The sequence below is a fragment of the Panulirus ornatus genome, chromosome 9 (genome assembly GCF_036320965.1).
Source record: "Panulirus ornatus isolate Po-2019 chromosome 9, ASM3632096v1, whole genome shotgun sequence".
In the NCBI taxonomy this organism is placed as follows: Eukaryota; Metazoa; Arthropoda; class Malacostraca; order Decapoda; family Palinuridae; genus Panulirus; species Panulirus ornatus.
In genome coordinates this window covers 49,187,479-49,213,024 of record NC_092232.1, presented here as the reverse complement: position 1 = coordinate 49,213,024, position 25,546 = coordinate 49,187,479, and the positions used below count along the sequence as shown (strand labels likewise).

The following is a 25,546-nucleotide window of genomic DNA, read 5'->3' as shown; positions in this document are numbered from 1 at the left end:
GTGGTTCCAACAATGTTGTATGGTTGCGAGGCGTGGGCTATGGATAGAGTGGTGCGCAGGAGGATGGATGTGCTGGAAATGAGATGTTTGAGGACAATGTGTGGTGTGAGGTGGTTTGATCGAGTAAGTAACGTAAGGGGAAGAGAGATGTGTGGAAATAAAAAGAGCGTGGTTGAGAGAGCAGAAGAGGGTGTTTTGAAATGGTTTGGGCACATGGAGAGAATGAGTGAGGAAAGATTGACCAAGAGGATATATGTGTCGGAGGTGGAGGGAACGAGGAGAAGAGGGAGACCAAATTGGAGGTGGAAAGATGGAGTGGAAAAGATTTTGTGTGATCGGGGCCTGAACATGCAGGAGGGTGAAAGGAGGGCAAGGAATAGAGTGAATTGGATCGATGTGGTATACCGGGGTTGACGTGCTGTCAGTGGATTGAATCAAGGCATGTGAAGCGTCTGGGGTAAACCATGGAAAGCTGTGCAGGTATGTATATTTGCGTGTGTGGACGTATGTATATACATGTGTATGGGGGTGGGTTGGGCCATTTCTTTCGTCTGTTTCCTTGCACTACCTCGCAAATGCGGGAGACAGCGGAAAAAAAAAAAAAAAAAGTTTGTTGAGTATTCCTGGTAAATTATATGGGAGGGTATTGATTGAGAGGGTGAAGGCATGTACAGAGCATCAGATTGGGGAAAAGAAGTGTGGTTTCAGAAGTGGTAGAGGATGTGTGGATCAGGTGTTTGCTTTGAAGAATGTATGTGAGAAATACTTAGAAAAGCAAATGGATTTGTATGTAGCATTTATGGATCTGGAGAAGGCATATGATAGAGTTGATAGAGATGCTCTGTGGAAGGTATTAAGAATATATGGTGTGGGAGGCAAGTTGTTAGAAGTAGTGAAAAGTTTTTATCGAGGATGTAAGGCATGTGTACATGTAGGAAGAGAGGAAAGTGATTGGTTCTCAGTGAATGTAGGTTTGCGGCAGGGGTGTGTGATGTCTCCATGGTTTAATTTGTTTATGGATGGGGTTGTTAGGGAGGTGAATGCAAGAGTTTTTGGAAAGAGGGGCAAGTATGAAGTCTGTTGGGGATGAGAGAGCTTGGGAAGTGAGTCAGTTGTTGTTCGCTGATGATACAGCGCTGGTGGCTGATTCATGTGAGAAACTGCAGAAGCTGGTGACTGAGTTTGGTAAAGTGTGTGAAAGAAGAAAGTTAAGAGTACATATGAATAAGAGCAAGGTAATTAGGTACAGTAGGGTTGAGGGTCAAGTCAATTGGGAGGTGAGTTTGAATGGAGAAAAACTGGAGGAAGTAAAGTGTTTTAGATATCTGGGAGTGGATCTGGCAGCGGATGGAACCATGGAAGCGGAAGTGGATCATAGGGTGGGGGAGGGGGCGAAAATTCTGGGAGCCTTGAAGAATGTGTGGAAGTCGAGAACATTATCTCGGAAAGCAAAAATGGGTATGTTTGAAGGAATAGTGGTTCCAACAATGTTGTATGGTTGCGAGGCGTGGGCTATGGATAGAGTTGTGCACAGGAGGATGGATGTGCTGGAAATGAGATGTTTGAGGACAATGTGTGGTGTGAGGTGGTTTGATCGAGTGAGTAACGTAAGGGTAAGAGAGATGTGTGGAAATAAAAAGAGCGTGGTTGAGAGAGCAGAAGAGGGTGTTTTGAAATGGTTTGGGCACATGGAGAGAATGAGTGAGGAAAGATTGACCAAGAGGATATATGTGTCGGAGATGGAGGGAACGAGGAGAAGTGGGAGACCAAATTGGAGGTGGAAAGATGGAGTGAAAAAGATTTTGTGTGATCGGGGCCTGAACATGCAGGAGGGTGAAAGGAGGGCAAGGAATAGAGTGAATTGGATCGATGTGGTATACCGGGGTTGACGTGCTGTCAGTGGGTTGAATCAGGGCATGTGAAGCGTCTGGAGTAAACCATGGAAAGCTGTGTAGGTATGTATATTTGCGTGTGTGGACGTATGTATATACATGTGTATGGGGGTGGGTTGGGCCATTTCTTTCGTCTGTTTCCTTGTGCTACCTCGCAAACGCAAAGTACCAGGAGAGACTGAGTACAGAATGGAAAAAGGTGAGAACAATGGAAGCAAGGGGAGTGGGGGAGGAATGGGATGTATTAAGGGAATCAGTGATGGATTGCGCAAAAGATGCTTGTGGCATGAGAAGAGTGGGAGGTGGGTTGATTAGAAAGGGTAGTGAGTGGTGGGATGAAGAAGTAAGAGTATTAGTGAAAGAGAAGAGAGAGGCATTTGGACGATTTTTGCAGGGAAAAAATGCAATTGAGTGGGAGATGTATAAAAGAAAGAGACAGGAGGTCAAGAGAAAGGTGCAAGAGGTGAAAAAAAGGGCAAATGAGAGTTGGGGTGAGAGAGTATCATTAAATTTTAGGGAGAATAAAAAGATGTTCTGGAAGGAGGTAAATAAAGTGCGTAAGACAAGGGAGCAAATGGGAACTTCAGTGAAGGGCGCAAATGGGGAGGTGATAACAAGTAGTGGTGATTTGAGAAGGAGATGGAGTGAGTATTTTGAAGGTTTATTGAATGTGTTTGATGATAGAGTGGCAGATATAGGGTGTTTTGGTCGAGGTGGTGTGCAAAGTGAGAGGGTTAGGGAAAATGATTTGGTAAACAGAGAAGAGGTAGTGAAAGCTTTGCGGAAGATGAAAGCCGGCAAGGCAGCAGGTTTGGATGGTATTGCAGTGGAATTTATTAAAAAAGGGGGTGACTGTATTGTTGACTGGTTGGTAAGGTTATTTAATGTATGTATGACTCATGGTGAGGTGCCTGAGGATTGGCGGAATGCGTGCATAGTGCCATTGTACAAAGGCAAAGGGGATAAGAGTGAGTGCTCAAATTACAGAGGTATAAGTTTGTTGAGTATTCCTGGTAAATTATATGGGAGGGTATTGATTGAGAGGGTGAAGGCATGTACAGAGCATCAGATTGGGGAAGAGCAGTGTGGTTTCAGAAGTGGTAGAGGATGTGTGGATCAGGTGTTTGCTTTGAAGAATGTATGTGAGAAATACTTAGAAAAGCAAATGGATTTGTATGTAGCATTTATGGATCTGGAGAAGGCATACGATAGAGTTGATAGAGATGCTCTGTGGAAGGTATTAAGAATATATGGGGTGGGAGGAAAGTTGTTAGAAGCAGTGAAAAGTTTTTATCGAGGATGTAAGGCATGTGTACGTGTAGGAAGAGAGGAAAGTGATTGGTTCTCAGTGAATGTAGGTTTGCGGCAGGGGTGTGTGATGTCTCCATGGTTGTTTAATTTGTTTATGGATGGGGTTGTTAGGGAGGTAAATGCAAGAGTTTTGGAAAGAGGGGCAAGTATGAAGTCTGTTGGGGATGAGAGAGCTTGGGAAGTGAGTCAGTTGTTGTTCGCTGATGATACAGCGCTGGTGGCTGATTCATGTGAGAAACTGCAGAAGCTGGTGACTGAGTTTGGTAAAGTGTGTGGAAGAAGAAAGTTAAGAGTAAATGTGAATAAGAGCAAGGTTATTAGGTACAGTAGGGTTGAGGGTCAAGTCAATTGGGAGGTGAGTTTGAACGGAGAAAAACTGGAGGAAGTGAAGTGTTTTAGATATCTGGGAGTGGATCTGGCAGCGGATGGAACCATGGAAGCGGAAGTGGATCATAGGGTGGGGGAGGGGGTGAAAATTCTGGGGGCCTTGAAGAATGTGTGGAAGTCGAGAACATTATCTTGGAAAGCAAAAATGGGTATGTTTGAAGGAATAGTGGTTCCAACAATGTTGTATGGTTGCGAGGCGTGGGCTATGGATAGAGTTGTGCGCAGGAGGATGGATGTGCTGGAAATGAGATGTTTGAGGACAATGTGTGGTGTGAGGTGGTTTGATCGAGTGAGTAACGTAAGGGCAAGAGAGATGTGTGGAAATAAAAAGAGCGTGGTTGAGAGAGCAGAAGAGGGTGTTTTGAAGTGGTTTGGGCACATGGAGAGGATGAGTGAGGAAAGATTGACCAAGAGGATATATGTGTCGGAGGTGGAGGGAGCAAGGAGAAGAGGGAGACCAAATTGGAGGTGGAAAGATGGAGTGAAAAAGATTTTGTGTGATCGGGGCCTGAACATGCAGGAGGGTGAAAGGAGGGCAAGGAATAGAGTGAATTGGATCGATGTGGTATACCGGGGTTGACGTGCTGTCAGTCGATTGAATCAAGGCATGTGAAGCGTCTGGGGTAAACCATGGAAAGCTGTGTAGGTATGTATATTTGCGTGTGTGGACGTATGTATATACATGTGTATGGGGGGGGTTGGGCCATTTCTTTCGTCTGTTTCCTTGCGCTGCCTTGCAAACGCGGGAGACAGCGCCAAAGTATAAAAAAAAAAAAAATATATATATATATATATATATATATATATATATATGTGTGTGTGTGTGTGTTTGTGTGTGTGTGTGTGTGTGTGTGTATGTGTGTGTGTATGAGTAGATGGGTCAGTATTCATGTATTTCCTGGTGCTACTTTGCTGACATGGGAAATGACGATCAAGTATGATGAATGAAAAATTGGGATCCCACATCGTTCCAATTTACTCTGATTCTTGCACACCTCTCACCATCCTGTATGTTTAGGCCCCAATTGGTCAAAATCTTTTTCACCGTCCTTCCACCTGCAATTTGGTCTTCCTCTTCTCTTTGTTCCCTCCACCCCTGACACATGTATCCTCTTTGTCAATTTTTCCTCACTCATTCTCTCCATAATTCTCTCTCTTTTTTTCATACATATTTGCCATTTCCCACATCAGTGAAGTAGTGTCAAGAACAGATGACTGTGCCTTAGAGGAAAAGTCCTCTCCTGGCCCTTTCTCTGATCCTTCATTTGGAAAAGTACAACAGGAGGGGAGGATTTCCAGCCCCACTGTGTGGTTTATAATATGTGGGCAAATGCTTGTGCTTCAGAGCTATTACTGTATATTGAATTTTTTTTTTATTATTGACTCCATCAGATTTGTAGGCAAGGATGCTGATGATGGTGAAGTGATGACACTGCATTTGGATCAGAGTGACTACAATGGGCATGAAGTTATGGCCAGTCTTACAGCTGTCATCCATCATATGGTGGATGCTGAGATCATGGTGCTACATGCTGTGGTATGATAATTTACTTGTATTGTTATGATATTATGAAGCATTTTTATGGTATGTGAAGACCCATCCCCTTCATAAATGGTAGACACATTCTTGAAATTTTATCCGTTAAGTGGCATTTGGATGACTGAAACTCATTTTCTGTAGATTCCCATTTTGTAATTGAAAATGGGTTTCTACAGAAAAAAAATTAGCTCCAAGACATAACAAAAATATATTCAAGAAGACAAAAACCCTTTTTTAAATGTACATTTACTACAAATTAGATGATATCTAGATGAAATATAACATCATACTTGTTCCCTTTATAGCAAGGTATTTGTGGAACAGGTGAAAAAAAATGACCTCATTTGCCCACTTCCAATCTCAAGCTGTCTTGTTTAATGTGCGGAAACATAACCCATCATTACAACACAACAAACACCTGTTCATCATATCCCAAGACCATTCCTGCCCATGATCCCACTACTATAAAAAGAATGCTGAGCTTTTACTTCTCAGTTGCCCCGCATTTTATTCATATAGATGCACACACAGCATCACAACACTATATGACCTTTAATTCTGACTGGTGGATGTGGCCAGCTTTTTGAGAGTTGTAGGAGCCTCATAAGGATGGAAGGGACTCCTGGCATGGGATGGTAAGGTTAGCTAAACCAAAGCCACTATCCACAGCTAAGCCTTATGAACTAATTCTGTGTTTTGTGTGATTGCTTCATATTCCCTGGTTCAGCCCATTGATGGCACATTGCTGCCTTATATACTATAGTGCTATAGTTTTCTCTGTCCCTTACACTCCTCTCACCCACCAAAATGTTCAAGCTCTGGTATGTCAAAGCCTCTTTTCACTCCATTCTTCTTTCTCCTTCTCAGACTTCCCTCTTCCTTATTTCTTGCACTTTTATGTAGATCACTTTGTCAGTCTTTCTCCATATGTCCAAACTATTATACCAAAGGTAAGGAATAAAAGTATACTGATAATTATATATTCAACACTTACCAAAATGACTATGTAGCTTATTTACACCATACAAAGAATCAGCACTTTTTGGACAGTTTGAAAAGAGATTACGGCAAGGGGCATAGGATAAGTAAGAGGAGCATTGGGGAGTGAATGAATGGTTGAATCATCCAAAATAGAGTTAGAGGAAAAACAGGAGCCAAAGAGAGTTTCTTTGTCTGTGGAAAAGTGAAGGAAAGATAGAGTGACAGTTGTTAGTGATGCCCTCAGCTAAAGATTAGGAAAACCTAGGAAAATTTTGCCTCATGGATAACGCACTTGCAATGATAAGTGCTGAATGGGATTAGGAGGATGGAGTTTTTCCAAGCCTGATTTGCCTGATCCCTTTCCTGAATGGCCTCAGAATAGGAATGGTTGAACCATGGATTGGGAGAAAAAGTCATCTTGGAGGCAGAAGGGATAAATGCTTCCATTCCTGCAGCAATAGCCTTTGTTATGCATTTGTAGAGACAGGAGTATGACCATATAAGGGACAGTAATTTACCCAAGGAAAGTCATAAAAGAATTTTTCATAAGTTATTCCAGTCAGCTTTGTTATGGTGCCACTTAACAGGGCCTCTGAGAGGAATTTTATCCGGGGGTACAAAGTTTCTTTTGGGTCCCCTTCCCTTCTCATTAGTCATCCTGTTTTCATCCACTACAGTTTTATTCCATGAGCTGTAAGGTCAAAAAGGGTGTGGAAGATGGGAGGGTGTCTACTTCACATGTGCTATAAGACCATTTTAGCTATGTAGGCACACACAAAATGTGAATGCTAGTCTTCAATATATGCAGATATTTTCTGAGATCCCAGGAAATTCCCAGGCCTAGGTATGATGTACCCCCTGCATCCTCCTTCTCATTGGCCGTGGGTGCCAATATCTATGTTTAAAAGAGCTGCCAGAGGGAGAGGTACCATTAAAATAGATATATTTATCATACATTTGTGGTCAAAAAACCATTTGGGGGTAAGATTTTGTAATTACAGTGCAAAGGATTAGAGGTGAAAAACAGACCCAGAATGATTGGAGAGTGGTCATGGTGGTCAGGAATATGGTGGGGTGGTAGATATTTTGTTCTAGATCATTGAGAATGAAGAATGTGAAGGCTTCAATGTCCTAAACATCTGTTTGGAAGGAATTTAAACATTCCCTCTGGTGAGCATTGAAATCCTGCAAGTAGAGGATCTTGGCTTATGGGTGAGAAGATCAGATAGTCAAAAAAAGATCAGAAATTTTTGAATTAGGAGAGCAGTAGGCAAAACAAAGGGAAAGTGTGGTAATTGGGAGACAGACCTTGAGCTACACATCAAAATTTGGGGACTCAAGGCCCTTGAGGCATGCAACAGCTGTGTTGATGTTGGAATAAGCACAGACACCACCTTTGAACTAGAAGCATGAGTGCAGATTAAAGAAATAGGATGTGATCTTAAGAATTTACGGAACAGATAAGAACCATAGAATCATGTCTTGACGTTTTTGGAAACCCAGCCCTTAATATACTTTTATTTGGAGACTTCAACCCACCACACATTAAATGGATTCAGGCAGGAAGTAACATCATTCATGAAAATGCTGAAAGCAGCTTGATGAATAGCTGTGAAAAAAGAGTCATTGAGACTTTGTGTAAAGTTCTCCTGCTAACAAATAACAAAACCAACCTGAGGAAATAAACCCTGGGCTTAATCTTTACAAGTAATGTGGATCCAGGCACCATAGACCTTTCCATTATTTATCCTAGATGTTTCACATGCTCTGGCTCAGTCCATTGATGGCACATTGACCCCAGTATACCACATTGTTCCAATTCACTCTGTTCCTTTCACAGATTTCACCCTCCTGCATGTTCAGGCCCCCATCACTTCAAATCATTTCACTCCAACCTTCCACCTCCAGTTTGGTCTCCCACTTCTTGTTCCCTCTGCTTGTGACACATATATTCTCTTTGTCAACCTTTACACTCATTCTCTCCATATGTCCAAACCATTTCAGCACGCCCTCTTCTTGCTTAACCACACTCTTTTTATTACTACGCATCTCTCTTACCCTTTCATTACTTATTTGATCAAACCACACCACTTATTTTTCTCATACATTTCATTTCCAACACATCCACCCTCCTCTGCACAACCATTTATAGCCCATGCCTTGCAACTATATAATATTGCTGGAACTGCTATTCCTTTAGACATACCCATTTTACCCCGAGATAACGGTCACTCCTTTCACACATTCTTCATCGCTCCCTGAACCTTCGCCCCCTCCCCCACCATGTGGTTTACTTCTGCTCCCATGGTTCTATTCGATGCTAAGTCCACTCCCAGATACATGTGTGTGTGTGTTTGTGTGTATCTGTTTTACCTATTTCATAGCTAGCTCTAAGGCTTATATGGTGCTGCAGTATGCTCCTTTGCTTATAATTCACTTCTGAATATTTTTGGCATTTCCCATTGTCTACCATTCATGTTTCTTACTTCTCTTTGTATTTTGATTCTCATGTCGTTGTTCTTTCATTGTCACCTGATTTTTAACTTAGATATAGTTGGTAATGAACTTAATGATTGATATGAAAACAAATCTAGCCTTTTCATATCTCTTAATATCTTCTGCAGGACCCAACTCCTTCAGCTTCAGATGTCCCTCAATGGATGATGCTTGTGCAGCAGAAGATTGAAAGTGCAGACACTCCTCGAAATGTGAAGCTTTTCCTCTTGCGCTTAATTTTGAATACCTCCAGGGTGTTTTCTCCATATGCACCTCATTTCGTCAACTCCATACTCACCTGCATTGTTGATGGAACTGTTGGGGACAGGATTAATTATTTCCTCAGTGATTTGGTATGGATGTATGAAATAGAGTATTTGCTTGCTTTTAAAGTTCTGTAGTATTTGCCTTTGATTCTCTGTGGAAGCATCCAATGTGGAGAAATGACTTGTAGATGATTTTTTTTTTATTTCTGGATTGGGGGTGGAGTGAGGGGGATTTTGTGTGATCGGGGCCTGAGCGTGCGGGGGGGGTGGGGGAGGGCGGGGAACGGAGTGGATTGGATCGATGTGGTGTGCCGGGGTTGACGTGATGTCGGTGGGTTGAGTCGGGGCGTGTGAGGTGTCTGGGGTGGACCATGGAGGGCTGTGTGGGCGTGTATGTTTGTGTGTGTGGATGTGTGTGTGTGTGCATGTGTGTGGGGGTGGGTTGGGCCGTTTCTTTCTTTCGTCTGTTTCCTTGCACTGCCTCGCGGGCGCGGGAGACAGCGAAGAGAAGAAAAAAAAATGTATATTTTGACATGTTTAGGTATGTATAAGTGCGTGTGTGGATGTTTATGTACATACATGTGTATGTGGATGGGTTTGGCCTTTCTTCATCTGTTTCCTTGTGCTACCTCGCTAATGCGGGAGACAGCGACAAAGTATGATATAGTATGATAATTCTATTATTGTATAGTACATTCATTAATTTTAAACATTATCTGTTGAATAATTTTGCTCTATCACATCCACATAAAGATATGTTATGGACAGGTTTGAACTGATATCAACTAGAAATCAAGTTGCCTTTTTACATTGATTTCTTTGTCCTCGGATGATTGACTTTTTGAATTCATCCCATGAAAATTCATATAAGCTAAGGTTGGTCAGTGGCCAGATTATTTTGTGCAAAATTATCTGGCTGGGATTTAGAAATTACTCAGCAAACTACCATTTATCCCCAATATCCCAGAACAGTCACTAGCTGCTTGGTAACCACAAACAGCCATTGCCTGCACAAAGAGGCAGAAATATTTTCAATACAATCTTAGTTCTGTATACTTGGCACCCAGTTTGGTGTAACAGCGTGAGACTTCTCCCTCCCAGACTACACCATAATCATTTATCAACCTCCATTAGAAATGAAAAGTTCAGCCCTACTTCGCACTTTAGCAGTCTGTACTCACTGATTCCATCCAACCCAACAGACATTAAATTGACAACCTAATCTTGAATTCTGCCCAAGTGGACATACACCCAGTTTAAACTATTCTCCCCAGATATGTATGAATGACATAATTGTCTCCTTTGTGAATGCCACTCATCTCTACACCTCTACAAACACATATTAATCCAATCATAGAATCCAACATGCCCATGATGTGACTTCCATTTTGAAGACAATGAACACTTGATCCTTAACTTCTGCATTCACCTCACATAGATAGACACTTGATATCATCACACTTGACATGTGGGCCAGCTTGGTAGGAGTGGCCAACTTTCTGTGTTCTTCGGGAGCACAAAAGAAGGGACTCATGAGGGTAGGAAAGTAACAAAGTATCCCAGTCTTTACCTCACACAGGCAGTCTTGGTCACTTTTCCATTCAGTCTCCCGGTGTAAAAAAAAAAAAAAAGAATGGCATTATGCTGCTCTGCTCCAAAACATTTACAATGTCTAATTTTTTTTCTCCAGTCATTGATAAAAGTTCACATCAAGGCTGAGCTATGATTGAAATGCAGAGAGAATAATGAAAGAGGACAAATAAGACAGGGAAAGTATTTATGAATTTTAGAGGAAGTGAAAACGTCTTTTAAAATGTGCCAGGTTTTAGTTATTGGGAAAAACACGTGAAGGTAGAGAGTTCCAAAGCTTTAATGTGTAAGGAAAGAAGCAGTTATCAAAGCAGCCCACCCTTGAATCGCTGATGGCTACACAGTAATTATGTGATGCAGCAGCTTGCAGGTTATTGCTTGATCTACCTAGTGGTGGAGGCACAGAAGCAGCCAATTCTCAGGAGTAAAAACCAAAGTAATATCTATAGAAGAGGGGGAGAGATAAACCAACATTGCAATGTAGAGCAAGAGCTTCAAGTTTGGAAGTTAGCCTGTGACAGTTTATAAGTTGTACTGCTTTTGACTTGACCGTCAAGTAAAGATGTAGAGATAGAACCACCTCAGATGTGAGAGCAGTACTCCACACAAGGACAAATCAGTCTTTTGTATAAATGAAGTAACTGTTCAGAAGAAAAGAAGTTTCGACATTAAAGAGGACACCCAGTTTTTTGGAAGTAGACTTAGCTATTCCCATAGCATGGGGTTTCCATGAAAGAGTGGATGTTACAGTAATACCAGGCATGTTCATTAAGAGATGGAATTACAGAACTGTCAAAGGAGAGACGAGAGTTGTGAGGAGTTTTAGATAGAGAGGTAGGTAGAAGCTCAGTCTTGGAGGTATTAAACTTCACTAGATTTCATCTTCCCCAATGAGATATCCTGTCCAAATCTGAGTTTACTGACAAGGCTTTGTCCAGTCGAGATGCACATCAAGTAGAGAGAAAGAAGCAGAATTGAAGGCTGTAGATGAATGCAGTGTTTAGTCATCAGTGTATGAGTGCATTTGATTATTTGTGGAGGAGAGGAAATCGTTGAAAAAAAGGAGGAAATGTGTAGGGGATAAGACAGAACCTTGAGAGACACTGTTGTTGATGGAGAAAAGGAGGGAAGCTGATCCAATAACAACCCCAGAGATAGATTGGCCAGAGAGGAAGCAAAGTGAGGGAGGGACTTGTGTTTCTTTGCAAATGTGAGTCGTTTGCATTTATTTTTTTTTATAAACAGGAGTTTGGCAGCTGGCTTGCTCATGTGAGGGAATGTGAAGGTACATTTTTGAGTAATTTTGAATGGTTCTTCAAGAGCAGTTTCCAGAAATTTTGGAGGTTTTTTCTTGAATTTAGCAGCTGAAATAGGGGGTTGCTTCAATAACCTAAAGAGAAATGTAAGTTTTGGGATGGAAACCTCTTTTTCCAAGGCAGTATCCTGCAAACTTTTTTTCTGGGACAATGGCAGTGTCCATCAAGCATTTTCCCTTACTTTCTTCTCTTCTCTTTGAGAGATCTTTCCTTAACTGATGATGACCACCATTGGATGGATGTATGTGACCAAAAAATAATGTGGTGTATCTTGGCCTGAAACCTGGGGACAGTGATGTCATTGCTGATTGGAGGTGTTTGATTGGTCAGAGGGTAGACCTGAGCTAGGCCAAGCCATCACCAACTGGCTTGTAATGAATTAAGGTTTTTAGGCATATACCTTACCAGTGACATCAGGTTAAGATGTTTTTAATCTCCTATAGATCCAAAACATTTCTCTTGTCTCCAGAGACACCCAAAGAAAAGTTTTTAGATATCTCAAAGCATATATTTTCTCCATTAACTGCTGAAGAATCTGTATTGTTTTTTGCTTGATTGTGTAAGTTATTAGAACACCTCAACACTGTTAAACTGTGATCAGCTTCATAATGCATGGAATGCTTATAGTAATGCATTTCATTGCCTTTTTTTACAACAAATTTGTAATGAAAAATATTGATAATCAGTGATACTGTAGGCTGCAAGTAACATGTTACCCTTTGTATGTCCACAGTGATACTAGCTGTTAATATAGCACTGCATGTAGTTTCTAGTGATATTTCCTTATGCTGTTATTATAGAATGATTTTATATTTTTATCCTTAGATGGTCATGATAATGGGCTGGGGTCAAAAAGCAGTTCCCCCAGACAGCATTATGGGAAGAAATATGGCTGCTCGTGTTTTGCGGTTTCTTTGCATCAACACGCCACATACGAGGGCTGATATCTTCAAGTATAACCTTGATGTTGTCAGGTTTGTTCTTTTTTTTTTTTCTTTTATTTGTCATCATTTGCTTCTTTTTTCTCAACATTAAAGATTTTCTTTTTGTTTACAAAACCAGCACAGCAAGTCTTTGAGTTACAGTGTTTTGAGTTGCAATGTTTTGGACTTGAGACACTTTACAATTAGGATATGTAGTACTCATTTATGAGTTTGTGCTTCGACTTGGAGCAGACTGGAGAAAAGAAATTTTTGTTCTTTTATTTTTGATGTCTAAAGGAAAATGACCTTATGATAAAGTATATCACCATAATTTAAGAGGGATAAAGGTGAATGTTCAAACTACAGAGATATAAGTTTGTTGAGTATGCCTGGTAAATTGTATGGGAGGGTCTTGATTGAGAAGATGAAGGCATGTACAGAGCATCAGATTGGGGAGGAGCAGTCAGAAGTGGTAGAGTATGTGTGGATCTGGTGTTTCCTGTAAAGAATGTGTGAGAAATATTTAGGAAACCAAATGGATTTGTATGTGGCAGTTAGGGACCTGGAGAAGGCATATGACAGGGTTGATAGAGATGCATTGTAGAAGGTCTTAAGAATGTACAGTGTAAGGAAAGCTGCTTAAAGCATTGAGGATTTAAGGCTTGTGTATGAATAGGAAGAGAGGAGAGTGAATGGTTTCAAGTAAAGGTTGGTCTGCAGCATGGATGTGTGATGTCATCATGGTTCTTCTATTTCCTTGGTTTCATTTGCTTCTGTATCCACTTTCAGTTATTATTAACACTTCACTTCCTCCAGTTTCCCTTCAAAGGTATCTTACACCCGAACTAGCCTGTTCCTCAACCCTGCTAAACTTAATAGTTTTGCTTTCATTTACATTTACTCTGAACTTCCTCCTTTGAAATACCCTTCCAATTCAGTCACCTAGTCTTGAAGTTTCTCATTCGACTGTGCCACCAGTGCTGTATCATCAGCAAAACAACTTACTGACATACTTCCCAGGCCACCTCATCCCCTTCTGATAGCATACTTTTCCCCATTCTCAAGGCATTTACCTCCTTACTATGAACAGATTAAACAATATTGGTAACATCACACACTCATGTTGCAGACTAACATTCACCTGGAGCCACTCACTCTTCTCTCTTCTTACTTTTACACATGCCATACACTCTTGATAAAATTTATCACAGCATCATGTAGCTTTCCTCTCGCACCATATATAAGACCTTCCACAAGACATCTCAGTCAACTCTTTTAGTATGCTTTCTCTAAATTTGTGAGTGCTTCATACAAATCATATTGTTTCTCTATGTATTTTTCACACATTGTTTTAAACAAACACTAGATGCAGATATCCTCTACCACTCCTGAGACCACTTATTTCTTCCCTGGTTTGATGCTCTGTACATGCCTTCACCTTCTCACTCACCAGTCTTCCGTACAACATACTGGGTTCACTCAATAAACTTGTACCCCTGTGGTTTGAAGACTCACCTTTTTCCCCCTTCCCTTTATGCAGTGGCACTAATATGAATTCCACTGATCCTCAGGCACTTCACCATGATCCATACATCGAAAATCCTAACTAACCAATCAACAACACAGTCACTATTTTCATTAGAAATTCATGTACAGTACTGTGGACCTCAGCTTCCTTGCCATATATTATCTTCATCAAGGCTTTCACCATCTCTTTTTTCATCATCAGGCCCCTTTCTGTGACTCACTTTCCATATCTTCCCAACTCATACACTCTACATATGCTACCGTATCATGAAACGCTATCAACAGTCCAAAATACTCACTCCATATCCTCATCGTAGCACTGCTTGTTACCACTTCCTTATTTGGCCTGCTCATCAGTGCTCTCATTTGTTTTTCTTTATATTGCAGTATTAACCTCTTCCAAAAATATCTTATTCTCTCTAAAGTTTACTAATAGTTGCTCATCCCAACTCTCATTAGCCCTCTTTCTCAACCCCTGCATTAGACTTTTTTACCTTTTGTTCTGCTTTGGTGTTTTCATGGTTATTGGCCAACTGAGTTGAAAAATTTTGAGCAAAGGTAAAAACAGTGTCTTAGTTAGCAGTAGTTGTTTCCTGACCCTGTGCTTTGGATTTTTAAATGTCCTAGGCCATATATGACACACCCACAGTCAAATGCTAGAGGTTTCCTTTACTGTATACAGCACATCAAGTCAGTGCATTAATAACATTACTTTTGTATACATTAACACTCATTCTCTTGTACTTTTATTTACATTATCTCACACTTTCTCCTACCACATACACTCCAACCCTGACACCATATTCTACAGTTTCTCCCTCAAGTCTGTCCATAGAGTCAAGTCTTCCACGAATAGCATCTAACTTACTTCCCAGGCCTTTCTCACCTATAGAAGACTACAGTCTTGCCCCTCTCCCCTGTATCCTTAAACAGATTAAACAGCCATGGTGACATTATACACCCTTGCCAAAGACCCACCTCTTCTTGGAACCACTCACCCACCTTCTTCTTGTTTGCACACATGCCTTACTCTTGTGATAGAAACTCCTCACTGCTTCTAGGAACTTTCCTCCCACACCATAGGCTAGTAACACCTCACAATTCAGAGGTAGAGGATCAGGTATGTGCTATGGAGAATCTATGTGAGAAATAGTTTTAAGAAACAGAAGGATTTGTATGTGGCATACATAAATCTGGAGAGAGCACATGCTAGGGTTTACAGAGGTGATTTGTGGTAGGTGTTACTCCTCACTGATTCTGGAAACTTTCCTCTCACACCCAGATTGCTAACACCTACTGCAAATCATCAATGTCAACCCAGTCATGTGCTCTTTCCAGATTCACGATGCTACATACAAATCCCTCTGTTTCTTAAGCTATTTCCCACACAGACTCTTCAGTGTAAACACCAGATCCTCTGCCTCTTCTGAAGCCACATTGCTTCTTCCTGGTCTGATGTTCTGTGACTACCACCATCCTCTCAGTCTTCATTCACCTGTACAACTTGCCATGTATACATAATAAACATAGACCTCTGTAATTCAAATATTCACTTGAGTCCCCTTTGCCTTTATACGTACAGTGGCGCTGTACTGTGCAGGCCTTATGCAAATCCTCAGGTACCTTACCTTGAACCATAAATGCAATGAAAATCCTAAATAGCTTGTCATCAACTCTGTCATCCCCTTTCTTGAGAAATTCAACTGCAGTCTCATCCACTGCAGCTGCTTTGTCACACTTTATCTTACATAACGCTTTCACCACCTCATCTCTCCACTAGATTACAGACCATGTCTTCTTTCACATGTCGCAAATACCCTACTTCTGCCACCCTATCATTTAACACAGATGCTTATTGAACAGTAATGGGTGATAACCCAAGAATTTTAATCGACCTGCACAGCAAGAAGCAGTTAAGATTGAATTTCGGTGATGTTCACTCTTACAGTATTGCAAATGATTGGTATTAGGTTTATCTTGTCATAGGCATATAAGCACTGAGAATTATTTTTGAGTTTTAGAGCTGTTGTTGTGTATTTGTATTTAGATGTATGAAGATGAATGTAGATTAAAGTGTTTGGAGAAAGTTTGCATTTACAACCAAGCAGTGATTGTTATGAAATATCATATATGATATGATAGTGTTTCTTTGGTGGGTGGTACTGATTACTATTAAAGAGTATATAGAAATAAAACTTGCAAAGGACTGCAAGAAACTCACATTCCTGAGAGTTTTACATTGAAATTATATAAACTTAATTTCAACTTCTTTACTTTTCGCTATCAGGTCAGTTGTGGAGTGTTGGAAGAATGTGTTGACTGTTCCTTATCCTATCATCTACTCCTTGTTAGAGGTGAAGGATGGAACCAAACGGGAGGTAGAGACAGGATTACAACTTCTTGGAATTATCTTAGCAAATGGAGTAGCCCCATACACTGTGGATTCAGAGACTGAAAAAGCAAGGTAAGTTATTCAGATATCATCTCCTAATCATGCCACCAAAAGGTACTCTGAATTTTAGAAAGGACTTTTGTATTGTTGCTGTGTTTCCCATATTATGTACATTAGGATAACATTTACCAATTAATTATCTTAGAGATTTAGTAGGGTAAAATTACGGAGTAAGATTTTTTATGATTTTCATACTGTACATTAGGTACTGATGCAGTTTAGACATGGTAGATGAGAACATGATTAATACATCTGTGATAAGAGAAAATGCTATTTCATGCATTTGGTGTTTTAGCACATTGCACAGTGGCATTCTTGTAACCAATGATGTTAAGAGGTGCTGCAGCTGCAGTATAGGCAAAAGAAATTGGAAAGTTTTGAATTTCAGCCCCTCAAGGGGTTACTCTAGTTATCTGGAGTTTCCAAGTCTCACCCGACCTTCTAGTGGTGACCTTGTTATTACACCCTTAAGGGTGGAACAGAAGTAGGTGGTGTTGCTCTACTCTATTAGGGCATTTTTTTTTTTTTTTAAACCAGACAAACACTTTAGGTATGCTGGGATTTAGTGTTTTTGGACAATTTAAGAGCCTTGATGCCTCTGGGAAACACTGCACTGGAGTTACCCCCTGCCAATGGCCTATCAAGGATGGGGCATGAAAGGCTAAGAAGTGTCACTGAAGTCTACCAGATATGCCAGGGAGTAAAAGGGGTGAACAATTAATGGTGATGGCACTGAATGTAAATGGGCTGATGATTGGTGAGACTGACAGGAAGAAGCTTGTGAAGAAATTTAAAAGATATAGTTCAGATATTCTGGGGACTAGGGAAACCTATATCCATGGCTGGGGTGTATGGAGTGAAACTGAAAATGATGAATGCAAGTTATAGGAGGGCGTAGGAGGATGATTGATATAGACAGGATTGAATGAAGATTATATGGGGAGAGGGGAAAGAAAGATGTGCAATTATGCTATCACCAAGAGTATGGGAGGGTGTTACAGAACGTAGATGGAATGAATGAAAAATAGTGTAGATGAAAGGAAAGATTGGAGTTGTGAAGTATGCATTGGTTTGTGTATATATGTCAGTGAATATGAAGACTGTTTGAGGTAAGGATGAAATGAAGCATTTCTGGAGAAAAATGAATGAATGTTTAAATGGTTTTGAGAAGAAAAGATGGTTGTAATGGGTGATGTGATTATGAAGGTGGGATGTTATGAAATTGGTGAGATAGTTGGTAAATAGGGAAATGCATAGATTAAATGAGAATGGAATTAATCTTGTGGGTGTCTGCTGAAAAGGGTTTATTCCTTTCAAACACCTTTTTTTAGCACAAGATGGTCCATAGGTATATTTGCATGAGAAATGATGGAAAAGAAGAAGAAAAGGGTTTGATGGACTATGTGGCATTGGATGATGGGTTGAGAAAGGTTGTGCTACATGCTAGAGAGAGTTGTAAGAGGATTTTGTAGGAGACTGACCATTTCATGGTTCTTGTGGGGATGAGGATCAGTTAGAAGTGGAGGTATGGTGTAAGGAAGAATGAAGAGGTTAAAGTGTTGGCAAGTGAGAGGATAAATCAGAAAGAATGTAAGGAAGAGTATGAAAGGATGGTACCCAAAAGTTTAGATGGAAGTGCAGTAAATGTAGGGATGCGGTCATGTGTGAATGAGGTGTGTAAAATGTTTAGAGAAATACTATAAAAGGTTATAGCATTAGTATAACAATAAAGATGGAAATGCATATTGGACAGATGAGATTAGAAATGCTTTTGAAGAGAAGAGAAAAGCATGTATTAGATTATTTAAAAGGAATGTACCAGTGGAAGTTGAGCAAAGGAGGGAAGGCTATAAGATTTGTAAGCATAATGTTAAGAAGCTGATAGAGAAAAGCAAAGAAACAGAAGATGAAGATATTGGAAGAAAGTTGAGTGAAAAATTTAGGTAGGTGTAGGTATGTATATTTGCGTGTGTGGACGTGTATGTATGTACATGTGGATGGGGGTGGGTTGGGCCATTTCTTTCGTCTGTTTCCTTGTGCTACCTCACAAACGCGGGAGACAGCGGGGGGAAAAAAAAAATTTAGTGGAAGGAGGTGAAAAATTAAAAATGTGGAAGTAAGAGTGGAAATGTTGATGTGAGAAGTAAGGAAGGGAAGTTGCTGAATCAAAAGGAGGAAGTGAAAGGAAGATGGGAAGAGTATTTTGAAGAAATGAAGAATTTGGGAGAAGGTGAGGCAGTAGTTGTTACTTGCATCGTGGTAGAGAATGGAAGAAAAAGGATACAAGTTCATTGGCCTATAGCAAGAGGAGGTTAACAGTACAATGATAAGGTTGAGGGTATGAAAGGCACCTGGAATGGTTAGGATTGTGGCTGAAATGTCGGTGCATGGGAGAGAAGCTATGATAAAGTGGATTTATTTGATATGGAATTTAGCATGGAAACAGAAGGTTGTGCCTGAGGATTGGGTTTGTAACAGTTGCAGGGGGAATAAGCCTGTTAAGTATACCAGGAAGAGTATATGCAAGAGTGTTTATTGACAGAGTGATGAAAGTGACTGAATGCCGAATAAGTGAGGAGCAAGGGGGTTTTAAGATAAAAGGTAGGGGATATGTAGATCTGATTTTTGTGGTGAAAATGACTGTGGAAAAGTATATAGCAAAAGGTAAGAAGCTGTATGCAGCTTTTTTGGATCTGGAGAAAGTGAATGACGAAGTTGAGTGGAATGCTTCATGGGATGTGCTAAGGATAAATGGGGTGGGGGACAACTGCTGGATGGTGCGGAAGCCTTCCATAGAGTAGCCATTGCCTGTGTAAGAGTGAATGGAGGGTTGAGTGTAAGTTTCGGTGCAAATGTGGGTGTGAAGCAGACTGTGTGGTGTCATCTTGGCTTTTTAACATATATATGGATGGAGTGATAAGAGAGGTGAAAGCAACACTAGGGAAAGGGAATGCAGAGCTGTAGTGTTGTGGTGATGAATGATGGCTTGTGACAGTCATGTTTGCAGATGATACTGTGTTGTTTCCTGAGAATGACAAGAATTTCAGAAAGTTGTGAGTATGTTTTGTGATGTGTATAAGCATAAGCAATTAAAGTTAAATGCATTTAAAAGTAAAGTAATGGTGTCTGAAACAGTGAAAGTATAGATTTTTTAAACCCCCATGGAGTGAAAGAAGAAAGTGCTCTGAATATTGGGGAAGAAAGACTGGAAGAGGCGAGAGAATTTAAGTATTTAGGAACTTTCTTGGGTACTTTGTTGATGTGGACAGAGAGATAAGGGAGAGAGCAGTACAAGGAAAGACTGGAAGAGGTGAGAGAATTTAAGTATTTAGGAGCTTTCTTGGGTATGTTTGTTGATATGGACAGAGAGATAAGGGAGAGAGCAGTACAAGGCAGAAGAGTCAATGGGTTCCATAACAGAATAATGAAGGGTAGAAATGTAAGTATAAAAGTGAAGAAAGGATTAAGGGACAGCATAGTCCTCTCAACCCTGACCTATTCAACTGAAATATGGACATGGAATAAGTCACTGAGGTCAAGAATCCAGACTGTGGAGATGAGCTTTTTGAAAGGAGCAAATAATATGACTATTTGGGATGAAGAAACAGATGAGATCAGTGTATGAGAGATGTTTTCTAGCAGGGAATGCAAAGGGAATGAACTTTTGACTGGTAGAGTGGATGAAACATAATACTGTGAGGTGTTTTGAGCTTGTGGAAAGAATGCAAGATTGGGAGTTTATAAGGAGAGTGTATGATTAAAGGGGTTGGTGTGAGAGGGAGACTACCTTTGACATAGGGAAATGATGTGGAAGAGTATTGGAGGAAGATGATTGGTGGAAAAATTCATGTTGTGGAGTATGTGAGGGAAGCATGTCAGGACAAGGATAAATAGAGACTTTTGCCACAGCCACCCCCTTGATGGGAGTTCCCAGAGGGAATGGTTGTCAGAGATATAGATAGATAGAAATTATCTCAAACAACAGTCATCACATGCACGCTCTGTTTACAGCATTCACCTGAGGAACACTGTTTCCCCCAAAGGAACACAACATCCTTCCCAGCTACAGGCCCGTTGCTTTCCTGAAGTATGATTTTCGGTTAATGGTTCAAATGATTAATGTTTCAATAACATTACTGTAAAAGTATCGATAAGCTTAGGAATATTGAAGTATTTTGTGTTTTGTCAACACTACCATAACCACTGTACTCACCACCTTATGGTACATATTCATAACTTACCATAGCCCAGACTGAATTCACTTGACTTCAGGTTGGGCACCATGTTCCTCAGGTGGATACAACCTTGTTCCCAAGTGGATCAGGCTAGGAACCCTATTTCTTTTAGATCTATTGATATACCTTCATGTAATATTCTTTTGTTATTTTTCCTGTAAAGAACTCTTGCAAAATGGATGAGAACTTGGGATGATGTTATTTTATTTTTCATTTGAATTCAAGTTAACTCACACATCAGTCATCACACTCTTTCAGTATCTGCAGAATCTTCCTCATGTGAGTGCAACCCAAGTGAGTCAGGCTAAGAGCCCTGTTTCTTTTTGATCTACTCATATACCTTCTTGTAATATTCTTTTATTTTTCCCCATGAAGAACTCTTGGAAAATAGAAGAGAACTTGGGAGGGTTGTTTTATTTTTCATTTGAATTATGAAGATTTTTTCTACCCCATGGTACCAATTTGGATTAACATTATTATGATTCAAGTTAACTCACACATCTGTCATCATACTCTTCAGTATCTGCAAAATCTTCCTCAGGTGGGTACAAGCTTGTTTCCCAAGTGAGTCAGGCTAAGCGCCCCATTTCTTTTTGATCTACTTATATATCCTCTCGTAATATTCTTCTATTTTTCCTCGTGAAGAACTCTTGGAAAATAGAAGAGAAGTTGGGAGGATGATTTTTTTAATTTTTCCTTTAAAATATGAAAATTTTTTCTACCCCATGGTACCAATTTGGATTAACAGGATTATGATTCAAGTTAACCCACACATCAGTTATCACACTCTCATTCCTTATGGAACGTTGCATTCCACCTTCAATTCCCACTAAAGATTATTGCCTCCCCAAAGAAAACTGCTGCCTCCTGTGCTTCAGGCCTGTTGTTTTCTTGAAGTATAGTTCTCCATTAGTAACTCAGATAGTAATAATTCTTATTGAGAATGCAGGTAATGAGGGATTGAGGGAGGTGATGGTGGAGTGAGCTAGAGGTGGAGTCAACAGTTTGTCATGCTTTCCAAAATAAGCCAATGCATTTCAGTATGCAGTAGGCATTTGTACCCATTACTGGCTCAGACTTTACCCCAGACCTAGCTGTATGAGCTACCACTTATCAAAAAATTGTGGCTTGAGTGTGGGACTCCACTTAGTTAGGTACTGTAATTATACTTATATTCCAAATTTTGAATTATGAAATGATCTTTGTCACAAGAATTTCAAATTTTGGATACCTGACCTGATAAGGATTTGATTAAGATGAACAAAATGACAAATTTGTTTCCTTTGTTTATTGTCCAGATAATGGTTATCCCAGTGAAAACTTTTCACTAACTTATCGTTTTTGTCTCAGACCTTCATATTATACTGTGTATCATAGACTTTCATGTTATACTATGTATTGCAGACCTTCATGTTATATTAAGTATAACACCTTCATGTTATACTATGTATTGCAGACCATTATAGTATGCTGTGTATTACAGACCTTCATGTCATACTATTTATTGCAGAACTTCATTTTTACACTTTGTATTTGTTGCTTTTTAGGTGTGAGAGCTTGCTGGTTAAGTTGCTTGGTGGTCACTATGCTAGTGTTTATGGAGCTGCATCGGAAGTGGTGGGTCTCCTGCTTAGCTTCTTAAGCACTCAGGAGGATGGTAAGCAAGTTAGGATTTGAACAAGATTTATAAGGGATGCTTGCATATAGATAGAAATATTACGTAGAAGTTGTAAGTAGGAACATTATGCAGGAGCATTAGGTAGAAGTGATCAGTAGCAACATAAGGCAAGAGCCTCTGTAAACACTGTGCTAGAGTTGCCCTTTGCCACTGGCATGTTAAGGGTGAGGCACTAAAGGTTAAGAAGCATCACTGGAGTTTGCTTGTTATGGAGACTCTTTTGCCATGGCTGCCCCCTTGAGGGAGTACCAATTGGAATAGGCATCAGAGATAAACATAGCTTGCATATATCAGTTTTATTTGTACAGTACAGGGAGGTAGGTGTACACTTACAGTGCCTCATACTGTAGACTTTCCTTATTATCATATGACTTTGTATATATATGTATATGTATACAGATATCCCCTGCTGTATAGTTTCTTGGTGTACTGTTTTCATTATGTACATATTCATTGAATTGATAAGTAAGATAATGTAAACACAAAAAGATGATTAAAGAAGTTTCAAAATATATGCTTTGATAGTGGGTAATAACTATGATGAGCAGTTGATCACTAGTGAGTTGTGGTATTTCCTGAAGCTAGGCAGTCCAGCTAACATGATTGTACAGTTATTATACAACCTGCATATTTATATTGTAATGGTATATATGACCCACAGACTCCCTATACTTATGAGTGGAAAGTGCTCAAGTAATTCTTAAGTTTTTGGCAAGGAGAAAAGCATTAGTTTGGAAGTAAAATTAGATGCTCTAAGAAGATCTGATGATAGTAAACATGGACTTGATATAGTCAGAGTTCTTGGCACGCTACATCGTTGGATACAATTCATGACAATTAGATAAAAGTAGACAAAATGTGCTCAAAATATGACCCCATAAGTGCTACAAAGATCACGCTTACCAAAGGTGAAGTAATGGGAAACGTTGAATGGCTAGATAGATCACGTAATGTCCCAGTAGGTATGATGATTATTTAGTAGAAAGCTAAACGTTTCTAGCCATTATTGGAGAAATTCTTCAAACATCCATCCTAAGATAAAGAACCAAGCATTCCTAGTATTTAATTTAGATAATTCCACCATCCCCTCCATTCCATGATAGCCTTGATCAGCAAGGTCCTGATTCATTTTTCCATTTTGACTATTAATTTTAGTACACTTGAATAGATATTTCTTCTTTTCTTCTTCTTTTTCTTCTTCTTCACTTGCCTCTCTAACTGACCAGGTGGATTACACTATTGCACATTAACAAATAATCATTCCCTTACCATTTGGCTGGCTAGAGAGTGATTGAGACATTTTGAAACTTTAGTGTGGACATCAAATGATCGGTTGATTTGTTACTCCGGCCTCACATGACCTGACCTTTTTAGAGAATTGTTATAGTTCAAACAGGTTTGTGTAGCAAATAATTGTTGTGCATTAATGATAGACTAACACTGTTCATAAGCTTCTCATTTGTAAAAACTTTTGTCTTTATAAAGAAGCAAATAGTTTTGGGTTGATCTTGAACTAGTGATGCCATTTGGTTGTAAGAGAATTTTTCATCCGTATTTCTCATTTCAATCCCCAGGAGGTGGTAAATCTACCTTGGAAGACATAGTCGTGAAGAAGATAATGGAACTGATCCAACGATTGCAGGGCCAGGCAATTACATGTATTTATAATATCCACAAGCACTACCCTGCAGTTGTCAGCAGGTACATGTATTAGGGCTTGAAAATATTGCAAGACAAGATTGTAGAGATGTCCTCGTCTGAAACCATCCATACTGTATTCTTTTTACCAGTGTGATCTTGTTTCAAACTTTTCACCATTTTTTTAGTAATGTTGTATTAGGGAATAATCTGACCTTTTTTCCCTTTATTTCACATTTTAGTTAGTTGGTTTCTATCTAGAGAGGAGTCTCAGAAGTTTAGAGTACAAGACTGATGATAACTTATTCTTTTGTCATAGAAATAATTGGTGCAGTAATATTAATCCTCAACTCTAAAGGTGTCATTTTGTTTCAGCAAGGACAGTGTCAACAAAAACATTGTCCACCCCCATGTCTTTTCAAAGTTGATACATGGCTAAGGTTTATTGCAGGTACAAGCATTCAATGCTTCAGGTTGAAGTCATTGTACATCTGGTTGCTGAGACAAATGTTTCTAAGGGTGTGAGCACCAGGTTATCTCTTGGGAAGGATTTTCTTTTCTTTACTCCTTCTGGCTTTCACCTCATTTTGGGAATTTCACTTCTTGATGCTGTAATTCCTCTAATTGTGCTTCAAGATGGTTGGTTTTTACATGTGGGTACATGTGAGATTTCTCAGAGCACTGGGTGCCCAGAATCCTTGATCAGGCGGCTACTTTCCAGCACTCGTGGCCTCCATGGTAACATTATCCCATCAACTAGAACTATCACTGGTGGCCTAAGGAAGGCTTCTAGATCTACACACAGGCTCTTAAGATGAGAAGTATTAAAGCAACCCCACCCTGGGGATAGGTTTTAGCGGTAGGATGATGTGCCACAAGTGCTGGGGTGATAGGTAGGCTAAGGTTTTTTGCAGACACTGTGACTGCTTTTTTCTTTTTCTTTTTTTATTCCTGATCACTGTTTCACCACATTAGCAAGGTATTGCCCAGAAACAGATGAAGAAAGACAAAGCTGCTCACCTACACAAATTTTCACATATACACACATACCCACCCACATACACATGCATATACATACATGTCCACACATTCACATATACATACCTATACATCTCAATGTATACATATATATATACACACACAGACATATACATATATACACATGTACATAATTCATACTGTCTGCCCTTATTCATTCCTGTCGCCATCCCACCACACATGAAATGAAAACCCCTACTGCCGCATGTGCTCGAGGTAGCCCTAGGAACAGACAACAAAGGCCTCATTCGTTCACACTAAGTCTCTAGCTGTCAT

At 39.9% G+C, this 25,546-nt stretch overlaps 1 protein-coding gene across 1 annotated transcript in view; it reads left to right on the top strand.

Moving 5' to 3' along the window:
• Positions 1–25,546, top strand: part of LOC139750406 (DNA-dependent protein kinase catalytic subunit-like) — a 254,167-nt gene that overhangs the window by 148,421 nt on the left and 80,200 nt on the right. Inside the window, exons 30-35 of the mRNA XM_071665164.1 lie at positions 4,983–5,127; positions 8,736–8,960; positions 12,605–12,753; positions 16,517–16,693; positions 22,464–22,573; positions 24,169–24,295. Of these exons, the coding sequence (XP_071521265.1) occupies positions 4,983–5,127; positions 8,736–8,960; positions 12,605–12,753; positions 16,517–16,693; positions 22,464–22,573; positions 24,169–24,295 (933 nt within the window). The remainder of the gene's footprint in view (positions 1–4,982; positions 5,128–8,735; positions 8,961–12,604; positions 12,754–16,516; positions 16,694–22,463; positions 22,574–24,168; positions 24,296–25,546) is intronic.